We start from the raw sequence: 20,945 nt of genomic DNA, 5'->3' as shown, positions 1-20,945 counted from the left end.
GGTGAGGAAAATGCACTCTGCACATCCTCAGAGGTGGTCTTCATCCCTGCTTGGCATCTAGAGTTGCCACCTTGTTTGCTTTTGCAAAAACAGAGCAAGCAAAGCTCCCTCTGTTAACATGCTGCTATGATGGGGCAGAGCCCGCCTCACGGCTCTCAGAGGCACACAACCTCTGCCCATTTTTTTTAAAAAAGGGAGACTACTTTGGGCTGAGCCCTTGCATTCAGAAGCACGTTTGGGGCCTTAACACTGGTTGGGATTGAACCTTGCTGGGAAAAGTCTTCCAGACCGCAGAAAAGCACTGTGCCCAGAAAGAGGGCAACAGTGAGGGCGGAAGTGACCTCCGCTGGGCGTCACTGAGCATGCTTCGCTTAGCCACGCATGCTCACTCCGCCCAGGCGAAGCTGCAGGAGGTCTTGGTTAATAGGTAAGCGGGGAAGGAGGAAGAACTGGTTCCCCTTCCCCTCCTCCTGGCACTCGAGTGGGGGAGGAGGGGGCTGGATTAGGGAGGCCTTTCCCTGCCATCCTCCCCCCAACCGCCAAATTTCCTTCTCCCACCTTGCTTCAAGCCTTCATGCAAGGGGGTGGCCCTCCTGCCCTCCCCTCCCAAGCAGCTGCCACTTGCACTCTGCACTTACTCAGAGGCACTCTGTCAAAGCACTCCACCACGCCTCAAGCCTAGAGATCTGCCCCCTAACCTGCCTGGACCCTGGGCCCTTCAACATGCAGCCGCTGCTTTCTAGAACAAAAGCTGTGCCAGCAATCCTGTGGTGGGTTCCCCCCACCCCTTCTCAACCTTCTTGAAGAAGGCCTTGTTCCTATAGTTACTCCACGCTAGGTTTGGCTAGTGGGCGGTGGCACTCTGCACATGCTCAGAGGCAGAAAGTTATTCATAATGGAGTCAAACCCTGGGGTGTTGCAAATGCACCTTGGGATTAAGAACCTGCCCTCAAAGAAAGCAGTGATGATCCAGCGGATGTTTTGTGTGGGGTGGGGATCTAAAAGTGGGTGTGGGGTCCTGCCCCATAATCCCCTGGCAGGGCCTATGACTCCTTTTCGTAAATGCAGTTTAATTTCTGGTGTGCTGATTCATGGAGGTTGGGTCTATTGACACTGGTTATCCAGGATACCTAAATGACTACTGCAACTACGCTGCCACCTTTCCCTGGGGCTCAATGCCACTGTGGAAGCGATGCAGCCCAAAAAGTAATCTGATCAAACTGGCATTGCAGGTTGAATGGGCTGGTTGTGCAATATTATCCCTGTGCCGAAACTGAAACGACAGGTTCACCCAGCTCTGCCCTGCCCTCTCCTTTCTGCCCAACTGGTTGAGCAGCCTTTTCTTACTGCCACCACAAAAAAAAAAAAAAAAATGCAGAAAATGAAACGGGTATTCATTAATTTCCAACAGCCTGCTGGTGCAGTGGGAAGAGGGAATTTATCTCTCTCCCAGGAGATTGCTCCTGCAGGCATTCCCAGAAGCCCCAAATCCACCAGGCTCTTGATAGTGGTGGTGTGCTTTGCAGAATACTTAAGCACAACAAAAAACAACAACAAATAGATCCCTGCCCTAAGGAAATCCTAGTTTCAGAATTTGTCAATGACATGTGACTTGTTTATTATTCTTAAGACAATCATGCTATGTCTCAAGTGTTCTGAATTCAACGCATTCATACCATTTCCAACACTCTGGACAACTGACTCTTGTATTTAAATGGAGAGGCATACTTGACATGCTTACCTTCAGCTGGAGGTCAATCATCTGTGGGTCTTTCTGCGTGCAAAGCACGTGCACTACCGCCGAGCTGTGGGTCCCTCCCCGCTCTCTCTTCCTTAGATGCATCCGCTGCTATGCAAAGGTCTCGTCCGATACTGCCCTTGGTTATTCATTAAACAATGAATAATTCTGCCTGCCAAAACGTTTGTGTGGCAGAAGCCGGGTTTGGGGAGAGAGCTCAGATTCTCATCTGGAGATCGCAGTCTTTTAACATTCGGGAGCGGCTTGCAGAAACTCAAGGGTGTTTCTTGGGCTTGGAGATGAGAGTGTGCCCATCTTGCAGAACATAAACCCTTTTGTCTGTGTGGGGCAGGGTGAATTCCTGGCTGGAGAGAAGCTGTTCCCAGAGCTTGGAGAGCAACTGGTATCTCCCCAGTGGTTTGCAAAGGTGCCACATTGGCTAGAAATAGGAAACATAGTGCAAGAGTCTTAAAAACGTTGAATTGGAGCAGGCTATAACGTCAACAACGTCGCCCAATATTTGGCCCATGGGAAGTTGAGGTGGGATCGAGGCCTCCTTTCCTTACTTTCTCCCGGTTTGTCTTCCTAGGCCAACATCGGCATACAGCATCTGCCGGCGAAATGCTGAAGCTTCGGCTTTTGACGTGGGACGTGAAGGACACCCTTCTCCGGCTCCGGTCCCCGGTGGGCGAGAGCTACTCCGCCGAGGCCCAGGCCTTTGGGCTGCGGGTGGAGGCCGGGGCGCTCAGCCAGTCCTTCCGCCGGGCCTACGAGGCCCACAGCAAGCGCTTCCCCAACTACGGCCTAGACAAGGGCCTCAGCTCCAGGCAGTGGTGGCTGGATGTTGTCACGGAGACCTTCCGGCTCTCCGGAGTCCATGAAGAGAGGGTCCTCCTGCCCATGGCGGAGAAACTGTACCAGGATTACACCCAGACACGCAACTGGGAATTACTGCCCGGCGCCAGGGAGACCCTCGGGCAGTGCCAAGGGAAGGGCATCCGCATGGCCGTGGTCTCCAACTTTGACCGGCGGCTGCAGGAGATCCTGGTCCGGAACGGCCTCCATCAGCACTTCGAGTTTACCTTGTCCTCGGAGGATGCGGGATGCGCAAAGCCGGACAGGAGGATTTTCCTGGAAGCCCTCCGTATTGCAGGGGTGGCCCCGCAACTGGCCGCCCACGTGGGGGACCACTACGAGAATGATTATAAGGCGGCGAGGGAGGTGGGGATGCACAGCTTCCTGCTTAGGACGGCCGCAGAACCCGCCGAGTGGGAGATGGAGGTGCCGAAAGACCACATCCTGCCCTCGCTCTCGTGCCTGCCGTCTCTGATCGAAAAAGGCTAAGGGCCGGGGGTGGTGTCTGTAAACGCTCTGGTGGTGGAGCCCTTCCTGGACTAGACTACTTAAGGTGGTGGTGGGACTGCATTTTTGAACCGTTTCCTGTGTTTAAAAAAAAAAAAACCCTCCCTGCATGTAAAAAGTTAGCATATCACAGAAACCAAACTAGCCCTTTCCCTGCTGTGCTACCTTTCTACACGCCGAGTTTCTCTGTTTGGCTATTTAAGGCAAAGGAGGCATTAAAAAATGCAACCTCCTTCCCCATTATTATTATTATTAACATTTACACCCCGTCCCTCCAGTACAATACTGCTTGGGGCGGCTCACAACAGTAAATTGTAACAACAATGGTAACCATTTAAGTAATGCATTTAAGAGTCCTGGGGAGGAGTCTACCACAAGATTTTGCAGGGGGGTATTGATCAGCTCCAAGTCTGTTGCTGGACTGGCCTATGGAAGGGAGGGGAGATCTTATGCCTGGAAAAGTGGGCCCAACATCCATGCTTCCCACAGGGGCTAACTATGGTTAAGTCTGGTGTTTTAGTTGTATATTTGTACACTTCATGATACAGCAAAGTGGTTATTAGAAGGAGCAGCACAGTAACAGAACAAGGTTCAGTATTTCTGGGGCCGGCCTTTTTTCATTCCCCTACTACTAGTCATTCAGATTAAACGTGGTAGGACTAGAACCCAGGTTTTCTGTCAACTGGGACACAGTGGGATTTGCAGGGGTGAGGAGAGGCAAAAGACTGGTCAGCTAGGTAGTCAACGAAGCAATAACCTGTTTAGGGCCAAGAGATCCGAAAGAACAGCCTGCTGGGTTACGGAGTCATACAATCATAGTCCTGATTCACAAGGACAGGGAGGTGGTGTGGAAATAACAGAGGACCAGACATTTCTAGTCTAGATGAGTGTTTAACTCTCCAGATGGTACATGCGAGCACACAGACACACACAGAGAGAGCAGGAAGAGGCTAGGAGTGACCTGGGCTGGAACTGCACGTCTTTATTGATCTCAGGGCTCCCAGCCACACATGTGGGCCTATTCTGGATGATGCATACTCTTGTAGAATAAACCCAGAGCTGTAAATTGCATGTTGCGGAGGTCTGTGCATCCTTTTCTAATGAGTAATGTGGTGAGGCTATTGCACTGCCCGCTACTCAATACCATAACATTTGTTCCTGGAGAAATGCAATTACTCCCTAGAAGAATGCCACCACTGAGAGTGTAGACTAATGTATTTGAATGTGGTTGTGTGGGTGTCATGGCAACCTACTGGACAGTACTTGTGACACCAAGAACATGTCGTCTCATACATTTATGCTTTAAAGGCTGCACATTCCCTGGTTGAAATGCTATTGTGCAGGCCTGTGCATATACTAATATACGTGGGAGCACACAGTGTTGTACAAGATGCAAAATCCAACTTTCTGAGAATCTCAGCTTTTAAAAATCCAGTTCTAGCCCTTATGCCTGCTAAGGAGGAGGGAGTGAACACTGTATTCACCTGAACCAAAGACGACTCTGAACATAAGATGACCCCCTTAAAAAGTAGAGGTTAAGTCCAGGCTATACCTCCATTTACTCAAAAGGAACATGACTCTGAATCTAAGATGACCTCCCAATTTCGAATATCAAAAAACTTGGTGGGGGGGCTTAGTCTTGGATTCAGATCAATACAGTAAGATTTCCCCACACATCAGGTGCAGTCCATTGAATTGTAAGGAACTGTAATGCCACCTATCAAAACGTAGACTGATCTATCCACCAGTCCCACACAGTTCTAGGAAATAACCTTGCGGTATTCAGAGGCGACAGATACAACCCCTCCACCAAACCTCACTCTCACCGCGTCAGAGAAATGCTTTGGTCAGCCACAGCCAAGGAGGGGAAGACGGGTGCGGTAAAGGCTTCGCGGTGCACGTGGAGAATGGCGCAGGACTCCGGGTCATAGAAGAGCAGCTCCCCCACATCCAAGTCCACCAGGACCCCGATTTCCACCGGGCACTTCAGGAGCTCCACCGTCTCGTGGCGATCGTTGTGCGAAAACCGGAACTCCTTATCGTAGCGAGAGAAGACCCAGGAGAAGGGGTTGTAGCCCAGGCGGGCATCCGAGCCGGCACCCTTCCGTGGCAGTGCGCTGTACGAGATCCCTAGCTTGTAGGCGCCGCTCTTGGCCACGTTGACTCTCCACGCGTGGATCCCTGTGCGGAACGACTCTTCCGCTAAGGCGTTGGGCCAGTGGTCGAAGCGGTCCGGGCCGTCCAGGTCAGTCCTGGCCTTCTTTGGGCTGAAGGTCAATGTTTTCTTGTCCTCCGAGAGCACCAAGAGAGGGCTGACGGTTTTCTCGTCGACGTGGATTTCATCTGTGCGAGCAGGGGAAGCGGATTGGTCAATGCATGTTTGACATCATGTTGGAAGATCCTGCTGGGTCGGACCAAATCTTTGACCAGTCCAGCATCCCAATCTTTTGGGTTTCCCCCCCCCCCAAAATGGCCAGCTAGATGCCACTGGGAAGCCCCCCAGCATGGCATAAAGGCAATAGCTCCTCCCTATTGTCACCAACTCCAGCTGCTATTCAGAGGTAGGCTGCCTCTGAAACTGGAGGTTCCATATAGCTATGATGACTAATACCCAGTGACAGGCCTCTCTGCCTCCAAGTATTTGTCAGATTCCCTTTAGAGGCCATGTAAGTTAGTGGCCATTGCCACATCCTGTGGCAGAGATTGGCAACCAGAGTCATAAAGAGCCATTTCTTTAGCAAGGGGTGAAATGCTGAATACACTGATCAGAAGGCAGCATAAAGCACCAACTGAATCTCAACTGATCAGAGAGGCAGCCAGGTCTTTCTAAGGGCGAATCCTTAAACACAAAAATGGAATGTTCTGACATTTCAGATTCCAGTTTCCAAACTGCATTACAGTTCAGTTTTTTGCCCTCTCAAATTTCACATGGGCTCAGCAAACAGATGTGTTGAGAACTTGGGTTATATGAATACAAGCAGTGAAGCTTGGTGGCTGTTGGTTTTTTAAGGTATTGTACTGTTTTTCAAGCACATTTTTTTCATTTAACAAATTTAAAAAAAAAACCATGGAGGGGAACGACAAGTATCAAGCCAAGGAGGCCAGGTGAAGGAAGAAGAGGGTTTGCACTGAAGTCGAATCTGTGCGGGTTTTAGACAAGGGCAGCTTCCTAGAGCACAGGTTCCTAACCTTGGCTCCCCGGATGTTGGACTACAACTCCCATCATCCTTTGCCGCAATGGCCTCTGGCCATGATGGGAATTGTAGGCCAGCAGCATCTGGGGACCCAAGGTTGAGGGGAGGAGAGCTGGTCTTCTGGTGGCAAGCAAGAATTATCCCATTTGCTAAGCAGGGTCTGACTCAGGATATGGCAGCTTCCTATGTTCCTAAGGTTGGGAACCCCGCTGGCCGAAAGCAAACCCCCACCCAGATGAGACGCTGACCTGGGGTCCGGCAGAGAACAGCCAAAGCCCACAACCGGCTGAGCAAAGCACTCTGGGCACAGCGCGGGTTAAAGTTTAACTTCTCCGATTCCTGAGGTTTCAAGATCCCTTCGGCTTCCTCCGTCCTAGCAACAGGAAAAGCAAGCATACTTATCAGGCTGGTGCAGTGCTTTGGGGCCACATCAGTAGCAACCACTCCTGTGGGCACCCTTGAGGATCATCTTCTGCTCTGTACACCCTCACAGACCCTCCTTGTGGCTGGCAGAAACAAAATCGTGCCCACACAGACTTAATTTTAATCTCTCTCTCTCTCTCTCTCACACACACACACACACACACACACACACACACACACACACACACACAAACTCTCTCTCTCTCTCTCTCTCTGCAGGGTGCCTGGTAGTTTGTTTTTAAGGATGTGGGTTCCATTGACACAGGTTTTCACCGCTGATATTCTGTTTTGTGAGTGGGATTTTGGCCAGAACAAAGCCATAGGTTAAAGGGTAGCAGGGATTGCTTGTTCACGGCCCGTAAGGGAGATGGTTGTAGGGGGGACGGCTGGCTTTTGAACCAAAGATCTATCCCTGCCAGAACTCACCTCTCAAAGATTTCCTCCTCCGCTTGCTGGAAAGAAGAAAGAGAAAGGAGATTATCAAAGAGGGAAATGTTGCACCCAATGAAGGGTCCAGCATCATGCTGCGGTATTACGGAAGCCAAGCGGGGAGTCCCTTGAATGAGAAGCCACAGCAAGGACCATGCAAGATTAAGAGAGGAAAACACTTATTCGTAGCTCTTGTGATTCAAAGTCAATCTCAAGATTTACACATAATGTGCATTTCGGTTCACACAGGCAGAATGGAATAGCCGGTGCAGAGGTCAGGTTTGCCACCCCTTAGCCATGGCTACGCATGCTCCCAGCACTCTCCTGGACTTAAAAACGGCCAGTTTGAATTGATGTTAACCATGGTTAAATGTGAACCAGGGCTTGCTCTTAACCAGGATCTAGAAACAGGGCTGGGAGCTGCTTCAAGGCAGACCCTGGTTGATGCTGCTATCCGAGCAAAAGACCAGTAGGAAGGAGATCGCACATTAAACGGGGGACAGGGTATGATCCTGCAGCTGCCCGCCTTGACCAGCAATGGCCGCCATCAAGCCGGGAAGGGTATGCCCCACTGGTAAAGACACCCTGAACACGCCTCTGGGCATAGTGAGTCTCTCCACAATCAAGTGAAGAGAATACATTGATAGTCTACAAAATCCAGCTGGTGCCATGAATGATGCTCGGGACAAAACAGGGTTGCTTACCACAAGCGTGCAGTCGTCCATGGTGGTGATCGTGGCCACCATGTAGGTCCTAAGGGCATCCAGTTTTCGCAGAGATTCAGTCCAGTGGACCTGCTGGGTCAGGATGCCCTGGTGGGCCCGCTCCTCCTCGGTATGGACTGAATCCAGCAGCCGCTGCTCTTCGCCATCACACACATTTCTCACCCGGTTCAGGCGCTGGATGAGGAGCTCGCGGGCACGGCTAGCCGCGCTCTGCATGAGTGCAAGACGGGTTGAATGTAGGACTGTGGCCCGTCTCAGCCAACTAGATCTGCATGCGTTTGCACGTGGCTAAAAGAATGACTCAGGGCGGGGGGGTAGATTGTGGCTCAGGGCCGTTTACATAAACCAAACCGGCTAGAAAATGTGTTGCCCAGTTAATCAAGGATGGCCTTTTAGTGGATGAAAGAGGTTTTTAATGGGGTTTTTAACATCAACGTTTTATCACAGTTGAAATGAGATTACACGATCAAGAGTGGCACAGCATCTGCTTGGCATGCAAGAGGTCCAAGCTTCAGTCCCCGGCAGTATCTCCAGGTAGGGCTGGGAGAGACTCCTGCCTATAACCTTGGAGAGCTGCTGCCAGTTAGTGTAGACAATCCTGAGCTAGAGGGACCAAGCCTCTGACTCAGTAAAAAGCAGCTTCCTGTGTCCCCTTGCTTAGCTTCAACAACTGATCAACAGGAGGCTGCAACCCTCGCTGAAGGGTGTCTGTGGCAGAACTTCCCAGAGTGAACTTCCTATGGGAATTCAAAGATTGCAACAGCCACGGTCACACAGAGGAAGGAGACAGACAGGGTGACTTCAGTCTAGTATGATCTGATTCCTTTTTTACTAGGCTTTGTACAGTGCGCCAACATTTCTTACATTTTGCACACACACAAAAAGTTCGCTTGTGCCTTCACTGCTGGGAGACCTTGCATCTGCACTCTTGCTTAGCAAGACAGAAAGTTCCCCGGCTACTTGCTTTCTAGGTCCTCCCCTTTCAGTCTGGCCACTTTTGCAAGAAGAATCCCAGCAAGGCAACCAGCAGCCGCAAGAAACTGGCGGATGACACAGCCCTAGTCCCTTCCGCATGATGGGCCAAGTCAAGGGTTGCCAAATGTTCTTGATTGCCCCTGCTTCTTTGTCTCCAAAACCAACCAGACCTCTTCCCAGCAACATCGTCTTCATACCAAGCAAAAGTTCCCCCTTAAATCTCTGCGCATCCAGGCAGCTCTTAAAGAGAGAGGAGTGGGACCAGGAAATAAGGTGGCCACCCAAGTGGTTGATGAGCTGGAAAAGAAACCACTCGAAGAGACCCACACACAGAGACCAGGGCATACCATGTCCTGACAAGATGTCCTTGGCCAATAAGGGATTTAAGGGGCAGTGGGAATTCAATTAAGTTCATTTCCAATAAACGTCGAGGCTGAATTTTTTTTGCCTGCAAGTCGGCAGATAAAGGTCACCACCTTTTCTCTTTGTCATGGCTCCCGTGCCAGTTGCACGCAGCAGAATTCCAGCAGTTGCAGCTTCAAACACCACCTGTTGGATTTCTACCAACAGTGCTGCTGTTAAGGGTGGGTGTGTCTTGCCAGATTTCTGCCCCTTCCTAAAGGGGCTTCTGTATTAGAGAGGGAAAGGCTAGAGTAGGGGTCCCCACTGAGGTCCCCAGATGTTAGAGGATGGGGCCATAGCTCAGGGGGAGAGCCTCTGCTTTGCAGACAGAAGGTCCCAGGTTCAGGCCCTGGCAGCATCTCCAGGTAAGGCTGGGAGAGACCCCTGAGCCTGAAACCTGGGAGAAGCCGCTGCCAGTCAGTGTACACAACACCAATACTAGACACTACAATACAATACTAAATGGCTCAAGGGGCTGACTTGGTATAAGGCAGCTTCCTAGGTTGTTGGACTACAACTCCCATCATCCCCCCTGAGGCTGGGGGTAATGGGAGTTGTAGTCCAACATTATCTGGGGTCCCAAGGTTGAGAATCCCACTCCCTAGAAGAATGGCAGACAAGTGGTGCTACTGTATCGGATGCAGGCTGAATCCCACCCTGAACCCCAAGGGATCTCCCGAGACCCCTCACCACAACTTGCTGTTTCTTCTCCGGCAGCACGTCTGCCACAAACTTGGAAATCGCGGTACTCTGCAGCTGAAGCTTCTCACATTGGTCCACAATTTTGTTCTGGAAGAGGGGGGGAAAAGGCAGAAAATCCAGAGCTACTAGCGCCTGTTCTTTTCCCTGCTAGGTTGTGTCATATTTACTCTGTTGCTGCCCCAAACATCGTCTGGGGGGTTTACAGAGCAATGAAATGAAATAAGACATGCAGCAAAAAGAGGACTTCAGAAAAGATTCGGTGCACCCACTGAAAAACGGGGATGGAAGCAGGGGATTCCGAGGGTGACAAGCACAGGATGAGCATGTGCAAAGTGCATTTCCCCTCCCCCGGGAACAGCTACCCACCCTCAAACAGAGCTGGGGTTAAGGGTGTGGCTTTCAGGAAGCGCTGCCTGAGTCCCCCTCTTTCCCACAAGGTGTGTTGGGCGTTCCAAACAGCACCAGCTTCAGGGGCAAACTGCCTGTGGGATGACGCCCGGGGCTTCAGCTTCTCTGAGACAGGGGTCTTGCCCTGCCTGGAAGAAGCCCAAATTCCCCCTTCAAGGGTCGCTGGGGCGAGGGGCGAGGAGGAGAGCTGGTCCTGCAGCAGCATGCATGAACCCTCCCCTTTGGCTGAGCAGGGTCCACCCTGATTTGCATTTGAATGGGAGACTACATGTAAGGTATTCCCCTTAGCGGATGGAGTCACTCTGGGACCGGCATCTCTATGCTTGCATGCAGAAAGTTCCCAGTTCCCTCCCTGGCAGCATCTCCAGGATAGGGCTGAGAGAGGCTCCTGCCGGCAACGTTGGAGAAGCCGCTGCCAGCCTGGGTAGACAGTGCTGAGCTATGTTCCTATGCCTCCTGAAAACACTGCGGCTGCCCCCGAACTGTCCCGCTTGTTCTGTTTCAGAAACCCAGCATGCAGTACAGCTTGCCCTCCTCGGGGTTTTCTGCGTTTGTTTTTGTGCCGCCCCGTCCCCATTTCCGGATGCTCTTGGGTCGGTGGGCTTTGGCCATGCGATGCAAAAGGAACGCACTCTGCACAAGCTCAGAGGCGCTCTCGATCGCCCTAGCGCTCCCCACGTTCCAGCTAGAAAGGCGAGGAGGGGAGTGGCCCAGAGCCCTTTTTAACTTCCGCCCCACACCCGACCCCACGAAGAGCGCCACTGGGGCTGCTGCCCGCCCGGGCCCAGCTCACTCACCCTCCGCTCGGCCGCCTCCTCGGCCAAGGGGCGCACACGATGGCCCCGGCAGCCTCCCTGGAGCGGACACTGGGCGCAGACGAGCCGCCTCTCGGTGCAGCAGAACCAGCCTCGCTCCAGCTCGTGCTCCGGGCAGCGGGTGGCGGCGGCCAGGTCCAGGCAGGGGCGCCCCTCACCGGCGCCTCGGGCCGGCCCGGGCTGCGGTGGCTGGCGGTGATCCCCGGCGGGTCCCTGGGCCATGGCGGAGCAGAGAGGTGGCGGCGGCGGCCCAGCACCTGTTGCTCAGGTGGGCGGGCCGGGCCGGCAGAGCCTCCGGGAGCCGCCCCTCCTGCGCCCGGAGTACGCCCCGCCTCGCTCGGGCTCTGCCCTGGCCGAGCCTCCCTGCGCAGGGGCAGCCTAGCCCCGAGGGCCAGGTCCCAGGAGGCAGGCTGCCTGCCCGGGAGCCTCCGGCTGTCCCCTGTTGGAGGCAGGAGGCTGGGCTCGGGCTGGCATTCTGGGATCTCCCCCGGCAGGGCAGTGGCGGCGGCAGCGGCACTAGAACAAAGGAAGGCGGCGGCGGCGGCGGGGGCGCGCGCAGAAGGGGCCAAGCAAAGCGCCTTTCTGGGCGGCCTCCCGACAGAGGACTGGGGGGCCAACTCCTTGCTTGAGGGGGCACTTGCTCCCCTTCGCGCCCCCTCTGGGACGGACACCCTCCTCGGTAGGGGCAGGCCAGGCGGTGGGCGGCAAGGGAGACCATACCCCCTCCGCACAGCTGCCCCAGGCAGCCTTGCCGCTTCCCAACAGGCAGACCTCCAACAGGGCTGGATTTCCGTGCTGGGAAGGAGCAACTTCACCGGCCGCGCAGTGCTTCCCGTCGCCCAGAAGGCAGGAGGGAGCTGGCGGAGGAGGCTGAGATCAGCGACCATCTCGCTTGCCAAGGTACAGCCGGGCATGAGACGGGGGCGCGCAATCAAGGGTCTCTGTGCAGCCAGGGGGACGGCGCGGGCTGGCTTGCACCCGAGCGGCAGTCCAGCGCCGGCCCGGCACCTCTTCCTTCCAGGAGCGAAAAAAGCCGGTCCCGGGCAGGCAGCCCCGCCCTGGCGGGCAGCAGCGAGTCTCCGCCCCTGGCGGCTGGTTGCCAAGGTCTGAGCGGCGGCGGAGCCCGAGCGGGAAGAAGGGAGGATGCGAGAGGCTGGCGAGGTGCGATGGATGGCGAAGGCGCAGCCCGTCCGGAATGCGGGGCAGGTAGTAGGCGCCATGGCTGGGGAGAGGGCGGGGAGCGCGGCCCGGGGCGCCATCGCGCCCCCTCCGGGCACAAAAATGGATGCCTGTGCCGCTCCCTGCCCAGGCTGGCATGGCTAGGCTGCCGCTGCCACCCAGTGGCTGCCCTCCTCCTCCTCCTCCCGGGACTTCGCTGCCCGCCTGAGCGCTGGCGTGGCCAGGGCAGAAAAGGGCACCTGCCGAGCTCAGAGGGGGAGAAGAGACCCGAAGAACGGGCGGAGCGGGGCAGGATCGAGGGTGATGGGAATGAGGCAGGCTGTGGAGGAAAGGCAGAGAGGGAGAGGGAGAGTTTTCAGCCTGGAACTTGGGTCCTCCTCCCATGCAAGCGAGGAGCAGCGGCAGAACCAATCCAGGCCAAAGGAAAGATTGCTTCTTATTGTGGCTTCCCTAGAGGCCTCTGGTTGGCCCCTGGGAAGCAGGAGGCTGATTGAGGGGGTGTCCAAGAACTGTCTGGATGGATCAGACTTGCGTTGCTAAAAAAACACCCCGCAGTGCAAAACCAGGCAGATTGCTCTTTAATTTGCTGATGTGGCTTAATTTTCAAGAATGGTCCTGATGGGCCAGAAGTCCAACTAGAGAGGATCTCTTCTTGCCTAGCTGGACGTCCAAACAGCCTGTTGTGCTGGTTTCGAAGTAAGACTGCTGGCACCCTGCGTGTTTCTGATTGATATCTTGTTGCTCAGAGGTCAGTGTAAGTCAGAGAGGTAGTGGAATCTGGAGTGACTGACAGCTTGCGGGGTCCGTTGAGTTCTGGAGCTGAGAATGTCCAGGGTTTGAATAAGACGACTGGACACTCAGTTTGTCCAGAGCCTAGGAGAAGAAATGGAACTGGAAGAATACCTCCCAGATACGGTGTGGTTGCCGCACTGACAACCACAGCTTACGTTACAAGAAATATTCCGTAAAAGTTATTAAAGGAATACTCCGGTTAGATGATGGAGTCCAGAGTAAGTACCTTTAATGATGCCAAATGCAGGTATTGATCTCGAGTCCTCCGTTTCAACAGGGTCGCAGTAAGGAGGCAAGGACTGCTGTTTATGGCCCATCCGGGACGACGCTCATACCACTGACACTTGGACCAGGAAACCAGTTACCCTTTAAATCTTTTGGACGTACACATTCAGGGCTTAGCTAGGTTTTATGCTTACTTAGTACCGGGAATCCAGGGGGTAAAATTAGAATAAGATATCCCCAAGTTGCCTCTGGCAGCTTTTAGAGCAGCCCTTCTCCAGCTTCATAGCTCTTTCGGCCGCTTTTCAAAGTTGTTGTTCTGTCCAATCGGTAAATGCCGCTTTAATGTTTCCTTTTGTTTTTTTATTTCCGTTGCAGGGGATTTAGATGCTGATGAGAACGATGACCGAGCCAGTCTGGGTTTCTCCAGCGTGGGAAGGTTCTAAAGCGTGGCCCTGGACGATGCTGGACATTTCTCCAGTCTTGGGCAGACATTTGGCAGTTCAAGAGGAATCTTGTGCTGTTTTCTTGCTGAACCGTGCTGAAAGGCCCTGTGTGTGATTCCAGGTTTGTGTGTGATTCCAGGGGGGTGGTTAGCAATGGTTTACTTTCTTTGTACATTGGGTTTTGGGGTCCCGAAGACAGTGGCTCAAAGAACAGAAAGGCCCACGGTCTCGTTCCAAAGCATGCCTCTTTCAAAAGGCAGGCTTACCGGATTTAGGGGGACGTCCTATAATTGGAGCTCCCGACTTAATTTTCCTCACACAGGGTTCCATGTTGCCTGATCACCTGCTTTGGAAACGGAGGGTAATTTCAAAAGCAGTTTGTGACAAGGCACGGGAAGGGGTGTGTGTGTCACAGTTTAAATGGGGGAGTGAATTTTCACAAGGGCACACAAGCCTTTGGGTGCTTTTAAAGTTGCTCTTTGGATCCTGGCCTTGGAATAGATTTAATACACTGGATGGAAAAGTATGAAGGATATAAAATGTGCTAACTTTGCAGTGCAAGCAAAGGAAAGATAATTCCTTTGCACTGCAAAGGAAAGATACTTCAATAACATTGAGTTCAGGGAGGGGAGAATGGAAAGAAACACAGGTAGCCATTTAAGTCAAATCGGGGGAAATCTAAAGGCCACAGTTTAATATTTTTATTATGATCAACTAGAATGTCACCAAGATGGGAGCAAGCTTCTGAGTTCTACAGAACTCTTCATCAGCCTGGATGTTTGTTGCATCCTGAATCCTGCTTAGCACCTAGTGAGGATAACTGAATTAAATCTCCAGCATTTTTTCAGCACTCTAGCTTAAGCTCAAGGACTGCCCAACCCTGATCTAAGGTCTGTGACTGTCCATTCACACATGCAAATCTCTCCCTGATGCTACTCCCATCAAAGGACGGACACATGTGTGTGAGCCAGGCCCACATCCACAAAAACGGGAGATCGAGGCGAAATATACCTGGTGTGATTGCATTGTTAAATATGCAACTGTTTTTAATTCTGTAGCCTAGGAGAAGGGCGGTGTATACAAATTTGTACTTAAACAAACAAACAAAATCGTAATTCACCCAGCAGACTGCTGGATCTTTCCAGAGCTGGTCTTGTGGCAGCAAGCATGAATTGTCCCCTTGCTAAGCAGGGTCCACTCTGGGAAGAGCACCTGCCTGCTTGCAGGCAGAAGGTTCAGAGATTCCCTCCCTGGCAGCATCTCCAAGAGAGGGCTGAGAGAGAGATTCCTGCCTGCAACCTTGGAGACGCTGCTGCCAGGCTGGGTAGACCATACTGGGCTAGATGGAGCAAGCGTCTGACTCAGTATACGGCAGCTGCCTATGTTCCGAAATTCGTTTGTAGTCAAGGACCGGGTTGTGGCAGGGAAAAGAACCAAGAGCTCAACAGGCATTGTGATCAATAGCATGGATAATGAGATGTGGGCAAACATGGGAAAGAAAGTGCTTTCCGTTAATTCCCTCCCTTGTCCTCTTGCCAGGGGATTGCGGCCAAGCGGAGAGCTTCCAGGTCTTTGCCGGTCGATGTGTTGTCATGGGGAGGCTGCACAGCAAGCTGAGCGGCAACCACGCCTCCAAGTACAGGTAAAGGGGGTGGCTGAGCAGGCCCCCACCAGGCTGAACGGCGCCGTGGGGCGGGGTTCCTGCATCTCGCCGATCTGGGCGTGGCCTTTCCACCTAGCCCCTTCCCCAAGGAGGCCGCAGCGGCGTCTCAGCCTCGTAACAACCCTGCGAGGTAGGCCAGGCAGAGGAAGAATGGCTCGCCCACGGGGCTTCATAATGGAGCCATAGCGCATGTGCTTTCCATGCAGAAGGTCCCACGTTGGCTCCCCGGCAGCATCTCCGGGTAGAATTGGGGAAGACTCTTGCATGAAACCTTGGAGAGCCGCTGCCAGTCAGGGTGGGCGATCCTGAGCTCGATGGGCCAAGGGTCTGACTTGGGGTAAGGCGACTTTTGCAGAAGGGCCCTAGTTCAGTGGCAGAAAATCTGCTTTGCAGGCAGAAGGTCCCAGGTTCACTCCCGGGCAGCATCTCCAGGTAGGCCTGGGAAGGACGCTGTGCCTGAAGCACTGAAGAGCTGCTGCCAGTCAGAGTAGATTGCACTATTGCAGATGACTCAGTTATTTCACCTGGCAAGCTGATTTGCTTTTAGAGGTATTTCTTAATTTTGAATTGTTTTAAAAGGAAGACTGCTAAGGGTCACAGCGGGGAATGGCAGAGGTTTAAAAGATAACTGGTGCGGAGACTCTGTCCCGAGAGAGCTGTGTCTGTCTGTTTCTGATAATACTAGGATTTACGAGTGTTAGTCCTAGGGGATTAAATAGTATACGGTTTAATCCCTTAGCGCTGGAGGGTCACCCAATAAGATGGATTTGCAGGAGGAGGTTCAAGGCAGACGAAAGGACGGACCTCTTCGCACAGCACGGAACTAATCCGTGGAACTCACAGCCACAAGGTCTGCAGCAAGGCGGACTCTGAGTTTACCGCCTTGTACTGAGCCCTTGCTTTCCTTCTTGCTCCACAGGACTGATCGCTACGAGGAAGAGAGCTGTCCCGGCAAGGCACCTCTGCAATACAGCCCAGCCCACAACGGCGCAGTGACTTCTGTGGCGACCCTCGCCTCAGACCTGTGCGTCTCAGGAGGGAAAGACAAGGTTGGTGAGATGAAGAGAGATGCCTTGGTTCACCATGGCATCTGAGGAGGACCAAGAGGGTGGTGGTGGTGGAGGGTGAGACTCTCCAGCGCGTCTCCAACTTAAACTGGCTTCAGGCCTTCTCTCAGGGAGTTCTGGGAACTGTAGGTCCCCCTGGATCAGTAAAGGAGCCCCGCGCCGTTCTGCCTTAGCACCTGCAGGACTAGACTGAACTCTGTGGCCACGCTCATTGCGCATGCCAGGTATTCCGATCTCCACCTCACTGCTCCAAAAGCACCGGCCGCAGTAACTCTCCTTCTCTTCCTCCAGACTGTCGTGGTATACAACTGGCGGAGCGGCACAGTGGTGAGGCGGCTCGTGGGTCACGAGCGTGAAGTTAGCAAGGTAGCCTTCCATTCTGGCGGCCAGAACGGTCCCCCAGGGCTCCGTATGGTCTCTGACGTTGTCTAACATCGACACGAAACTGCTGGGAGAGCTCATCAGGGGACTGGGTGCAGGGCCGGGAACTGGGACTCTCTGGTACGCTCTCCATGGCTAGAGGAAATAGTTTCCCTAAACGACAGGAAAACCCAGAGAAGGGGCCCGAAGCGGGACCCCACAGCCTGTTTTCGGGATGGCCGACTGCATGCTTCTCTAAGGGGAACAATGGCTGTCTAGACTGATCGTCTCCCGCCTAGGTCGCTTGCTTCCCCAACTCCAACTGGCTCTTCAGCGCTTCTCGGGACAAGACGGTGCTGATGTGGGAATCCCGCCGCTCGTCCCAGCCAGCCCAGTGTTTCTCGGGACACGAACTGGTGGTAACGGGGTTGGCGGTCAGCCCAGGTGAGTCGGCAGAGGCCACTCTCGTCTCGGGCTTCTTGCACAAAGGCAAAGCTCTCGGGGATGCGTTTCCACCAACCCTCTCTGCTTCTTCAGCTTTCCAGCAGCTCTGCACGGGTTCCCGTGACAATGCCGTGTGCGTGTGGGATGTGGAGATGGGGGGCTGTCTGCAGAGAGCGACCGTTTCCAGGAATCTGGTAAGAGCCGGTGGCGTTTGAAAGGGAGGCGGTTTGACTAAATGGAGCCTCCATTGTCAGGGGTAGTATACCTCTGCTTATAAGATGGGGGGGGGAGAAAACTTGGGGGAGGGCTGGTGCCTTCATCTCCTGCTTCTCAAAGGCACTTGGTTAAGTTGCACGTTGAACTGTTTCTGCTAAGGCATATTTGCAGACATATTGATTGCTTGATTGATTAAGTGCCGTCAAGGCAGTGTCGACTAAGCGATCTCATAGATAGATTCTCTCCAGGATGATCTGTCTTCCACTTGGCCTTGAAGGTCTCTCAGAGGTGCATTCATGGCTGTTGTGATTGAGTCCATCCACCTTGCTGCTGGTCGTCCTCTTCTTCTCTTTCCTTCCACTTTCCCCAGCATTATGGACTTCTCAAGGGAGCTGGGTCTTCACATAACATGTCCAAAGTATGATAGTTTGAGCCTGGTCATTGGTGCCTCAAGTGAAAATTCTGGATTGATTTGTTCTATGTTCCATGTGTTTGTTTTCCTGGCTGTCCATGGTCTCCTCAAAAGTCTTCTCCAGCACCCAAGTTCAAAAGCGTCAACACTTTTTCTATCTTGCTTCTTCAAAGGCCAGCTTTCGCATACATATACCCGTTTTATATTCTTACGTTCTTCTGAGTTCAGCTGCTGTTTGTGTCTTCAAGAGCTTCAAGTGTCTTCAATACTGTGTGTGTGTAGGGAGATGATGCTTAACTTGCAGCGGGGTGGGCGGGCTCCAAAAGGCCTTTAGGTCCAGGCTCCAAGATGACCTTGGAGTAATCTTGGAGCCTGAATCCAGTGCCTTTTGGCACTTGGAGCCTCTGCATCCAGTGCCTTTTCCTGCCATTTAACCAAGAATCAGATATAGCTAAGGACAGACTGCTCATGCCACTCTGCCCACGCAAATTGTATGCCTGCAGGGGACAGGTGGGCGAGTTCCTCATTATGCGTCCTCTCCCACAGGTAACGCACCTCTGCTGGGTTCCTGGGGAGCCGTACGTCATCCAGACCTCCGAGGATAAAACCGTCAGGTATACTGTTCTGTGCAGAACCTGGCCTCTGCTCTCCACAAATTGGGCATCCCCAGTTTTGAAGCCAACATCTGGTGCTTTGAAATGTTTGCTCGGGCAACTTTACACTTTGGAAATCCACAGACTTGGGTAGGACTTATATGGGTCCTCTGAGCCGGGTACAAAATGCCACCTGAGTTAATTAAGTGACTTCAATCCACATCTGCTTCCGTGGCTGGGAGAACAGAACGGATTGACCCTGCCAACTCCAGTCTGTGTGGCTCTTCTTGTTTTCTAGCCTGTTAACATCTGCATTTCCCCTCCAGAATCTGGGACACCCGAGACCTGCAGGTCGCACACGCCTTCCCGCCCAAACAGCACATCCAGACTTCCTGCGACGTGAGCTTGGACGGGCGATACTGCGTCAGCAGCAGCAGCGGCTTTGGTGGCGAGGGGTGTGAAGTCACGGTGAGGGGACGCCTTCCAAAGCTGCTTCCAGATCCCTGCTGCTGCCAGAACACAGGCTGAGACTGGAAGTCAAAGGGCACCGGGGAGAGCGAGAATTCCCTCCTGGTTCTTTAGGGCAGCGGCTCTAGGGAATATTCCAGGGTGCAAGGAAGGGCATTTGCTGCATATCTCCTGCTGATGCGTTCCTCTCCTCTCCAGCTCTGGGACCTCCGACAGACGCGGTGCAGAGTGCGCGAGTTCAGGGGCCACATCCAGACCACTGCGTCCTGCATCTTCCTCCCTCCGGGCCTGGCCGCCTTCCCAGGCATTGCCACGGCATCTCACGACTGCACGGTGAACGTGTGGAACCAGGACACTGGAGGTAGGAAGGCTCTTGACTTCTTAGTACTGAATTGTATAAGGAGGACCCTGAGGGATCTCATCCAAGGTCCAGCTAGGGCAGAATTTGGTCTTGGGCAGTGAAGGGCCAGATGCTGGTGGGAAACATCCAGTGCAACTTGAGGGGGGCTGGAAGGAATCCTCCCCTCAACAGGAACAGTGGCAGCTGCCGTCTACTGAGTCAGACCCTTGGCCCATCTCGCTCAGTACTGTCTACACAGACTGGCAGCGGCTTCTCCAAGGTTGCAGGCAGGAGTTTCTCTCAGCCCTATCTTGGAGAGGCTACCAGGGAGGGAACTTGGGACCTAGATGCTCTTCCACTGAGCTCCGGCCCCATCCCCTCAGGGGAATATCTTACAGTGCTCACACATGTAGTCTCCCATCCAAATGCAAACTGGGATGGACCTTGCTTAGCAAAAGGGACCATGCACCATCCTTGCTAGCACAAGACCAGCTCTCCTACTGGCTACTGCATGGCGCAAAATGGTTATCGGCGCTCTGAGGCGCAGCAGCCTTCTGAACCTCTTCGCAATACCACGAACAGGGGTTCCCTTGGGCATGGCTGGGTTTCCAGACATAGCTGCTCCTTTGAAGAAGTCATGTGAGCTAAGGCTCCCTACCTCCTGGAGCCGAGAATAGCAAAGTATTGCCCGATTTAGCTGCACACCTTTCCAGGGCCAATTCAGTCCGGTGTGTTTTTCACCCTCCACGTCCTCTGGCTACCCATCTGGTTTTTCTGGATCGGCAGGACAGTGATCGGGGCTGTGCGCAAGGGTTAAAAAGGCAAGGGGCTGCATTGTTCAGTGGTTACTGCAAAGCGACTGGGCCCCCGGTGGAGGAAAGGGGCCCTTTCTCCAGCCACGGCTATACCGTGATGTCCTCTTCCTCCTAGCTTGTCTGACCACTTTCTGCCTCGCTGGAGCTGGGCCTCTGTCTGCGCTGGCCAGCTGTGAGAATGCTGCCCTCCTCTGTGCCAGCTCCAACTCTGGGATTCACTTGCTGAAAGTCAACTCTGCCAAAGGGCTGGAGCTCCAGGAGGCGGCCACGTTCTGAGCCACAGAGAGACGCCTCTGCAGGAGCCGGAGAAGATGGGAGACCACTAGGTAGCGTGTGGCCAGGGGGCAGGAAGTAGACGACCAGGTAGAGAAGCCTCCAGAGCAGTTTAGGATGCACCGCAGCCTCGCGGAGTCACGTTTGGCATGGCAGGAGCTGGGGCCAGGGCCCAAGAGGCGGATGTCCAACAGGTGCAGCTTTTGTGAGCTAGTGAATGGGGGGGACGCTTCAAAGAACTGAGTGACGTTCCATTGCTGAAAAAGGATGCAAGAGTTCTCCAAGGAACGTGCCAATCTACTTAATGAGGACAGTTGGACCTAAGCGTACACAAGATGTGATTAATGGGGGTCCAGGTGTATCTTGCTGCATGTCGAGGATGTGTCCGAGAGTGAAGCAATATTTCCAGATTTGAGTCTTTCATGTTGCCTGTATCTGAGCCAGTTTTTTATTGCATACAAATTATAGCAGTCTGTCCCACG

At 53.5% G+C, this 20,945-nt stretch overlaps 3 protein-coding genes across 9 annotated transcripts in view; 2 read left to right on the top strand and 1 right to left on the bottom strand.

The window, feature by feature from the left end:
• Nucleotides 1-11,652, bottom strand: part of BSPRY (B-box and SPRY domain containing) — a 24,436-nt gene extending 12,784 nt beyond the window's left edge. For both annotated transcript variants that reach the window (XM_053282270.1, XM_053282269.1), the window contains exons 1-6: nt 11,156-11,652; nt 9,939-10,037; nt 7,851-8,081; nt 7,144-7,169; nt 6,543-6,667; nt 1,742-5,443 (exon numbers count right to left, since the gene is read on the bottom strand). In XM_053282270.1, the coding sequence (XP_053138245.1) occupies nt 4,923-5,443; nt 6,543-6,667; nt 7,144-7,169; nt 7,851-8,081; nt 9,939-10,037; nt 11,156-11,395 (1,242 nt within the window). In that variant the 5' untranslated portion in view covers nt 11,396-11,652 and the 3' untranslated portion in view covers nt 1,742-4,922. The remainder of the gene's footprint in view (nt 1-1,741; nt 5,444-6,542; nt 6,668-7,143; nt 7,170-7,850; nt 8,082-9,938; nt 10,038-11,155) is intronic.
• On the top strand, nt 1,756-4,169 carry HDHD3 (haloacid dehalogenase like hydrolase domain containing 3). The gene is made up of 2 exons (XM_053282278.1): nt 1,756-1,859; nt 2,328-4,169. Exons 1-2 carry the CDS (start codon nt 1,838-1,840, stop codon nt 3,080-3,082), a joined length of 777 nt encoding a protein of 258 aa, XP_053138253.1. The 5' UTR covers nt 1,756-1,837; the 3' UTR covers nt 3,083-4,169.
• Nucleotides 11,612-20,945, top strand: WDR31 (WD repeat domain 31). Of its 6 annotated transcripts, none has more exons than XM_053282275.1 (12): nt 11,612-12,073; nt 12,961-13,048; nt 13,745-13,933; nt 15,352-15,454; nt 16,395-16,524; nt 16,834-16,908; nt 17,202-17,346; nt 17,440-17,540; nt 18,521-18,588; nt 18,894-19,035; nt 19,234-19,396; nt 20,306-20,945. In XM_053282275.1, the coding sequence occupies exons 4-12, from the start codon at nt 15,405-15,407 to the stop codon at nt 20,464-20,466; spliced, it is 1,035 nt and encodes a 344-aa protein (XP_053138250.1). In that variant the 5' UTR covers nt 11,612-12,073; nt 12,961-13,048; nt 13,745-13,933; nt 15,352-15,404; the 3' UTR covers nt 20,467-20,945. The 6 variants fall into 6 exon arrangements, with proteins under 6 accessions (XP_053138250.1, XP_053138249.1, XP_053138251.1 ...); XM_053282272.1 differs by lacking the exon at nt 11,612-12,073 and adding an exon at nt 12,197-12,379; XM_053282273.1 differs by lacking the exon at nt 11,612-12,073 and adding an exon at nt 12,197-12,379 and having other exon boundaries at nt 12,961-13,100.

Source organism: Hemicordylus capensis, chromosome 17 (genome assembly GCF_027244095.1).
Source record: "Hemicordylus capensis ecotype Gifberg chromosome 17, rHemCap1.1.pri, whole genome shotgun sequence".
NCBI lineage: Eukaryota > Metazoa > Chordata > Lepidosauria > Squamata > Cordylidae > Hemicordylus > Hemicordylus capensis.
This window is presented reverse-complemented; position numbering and strand designations above follow the sequence as displayed.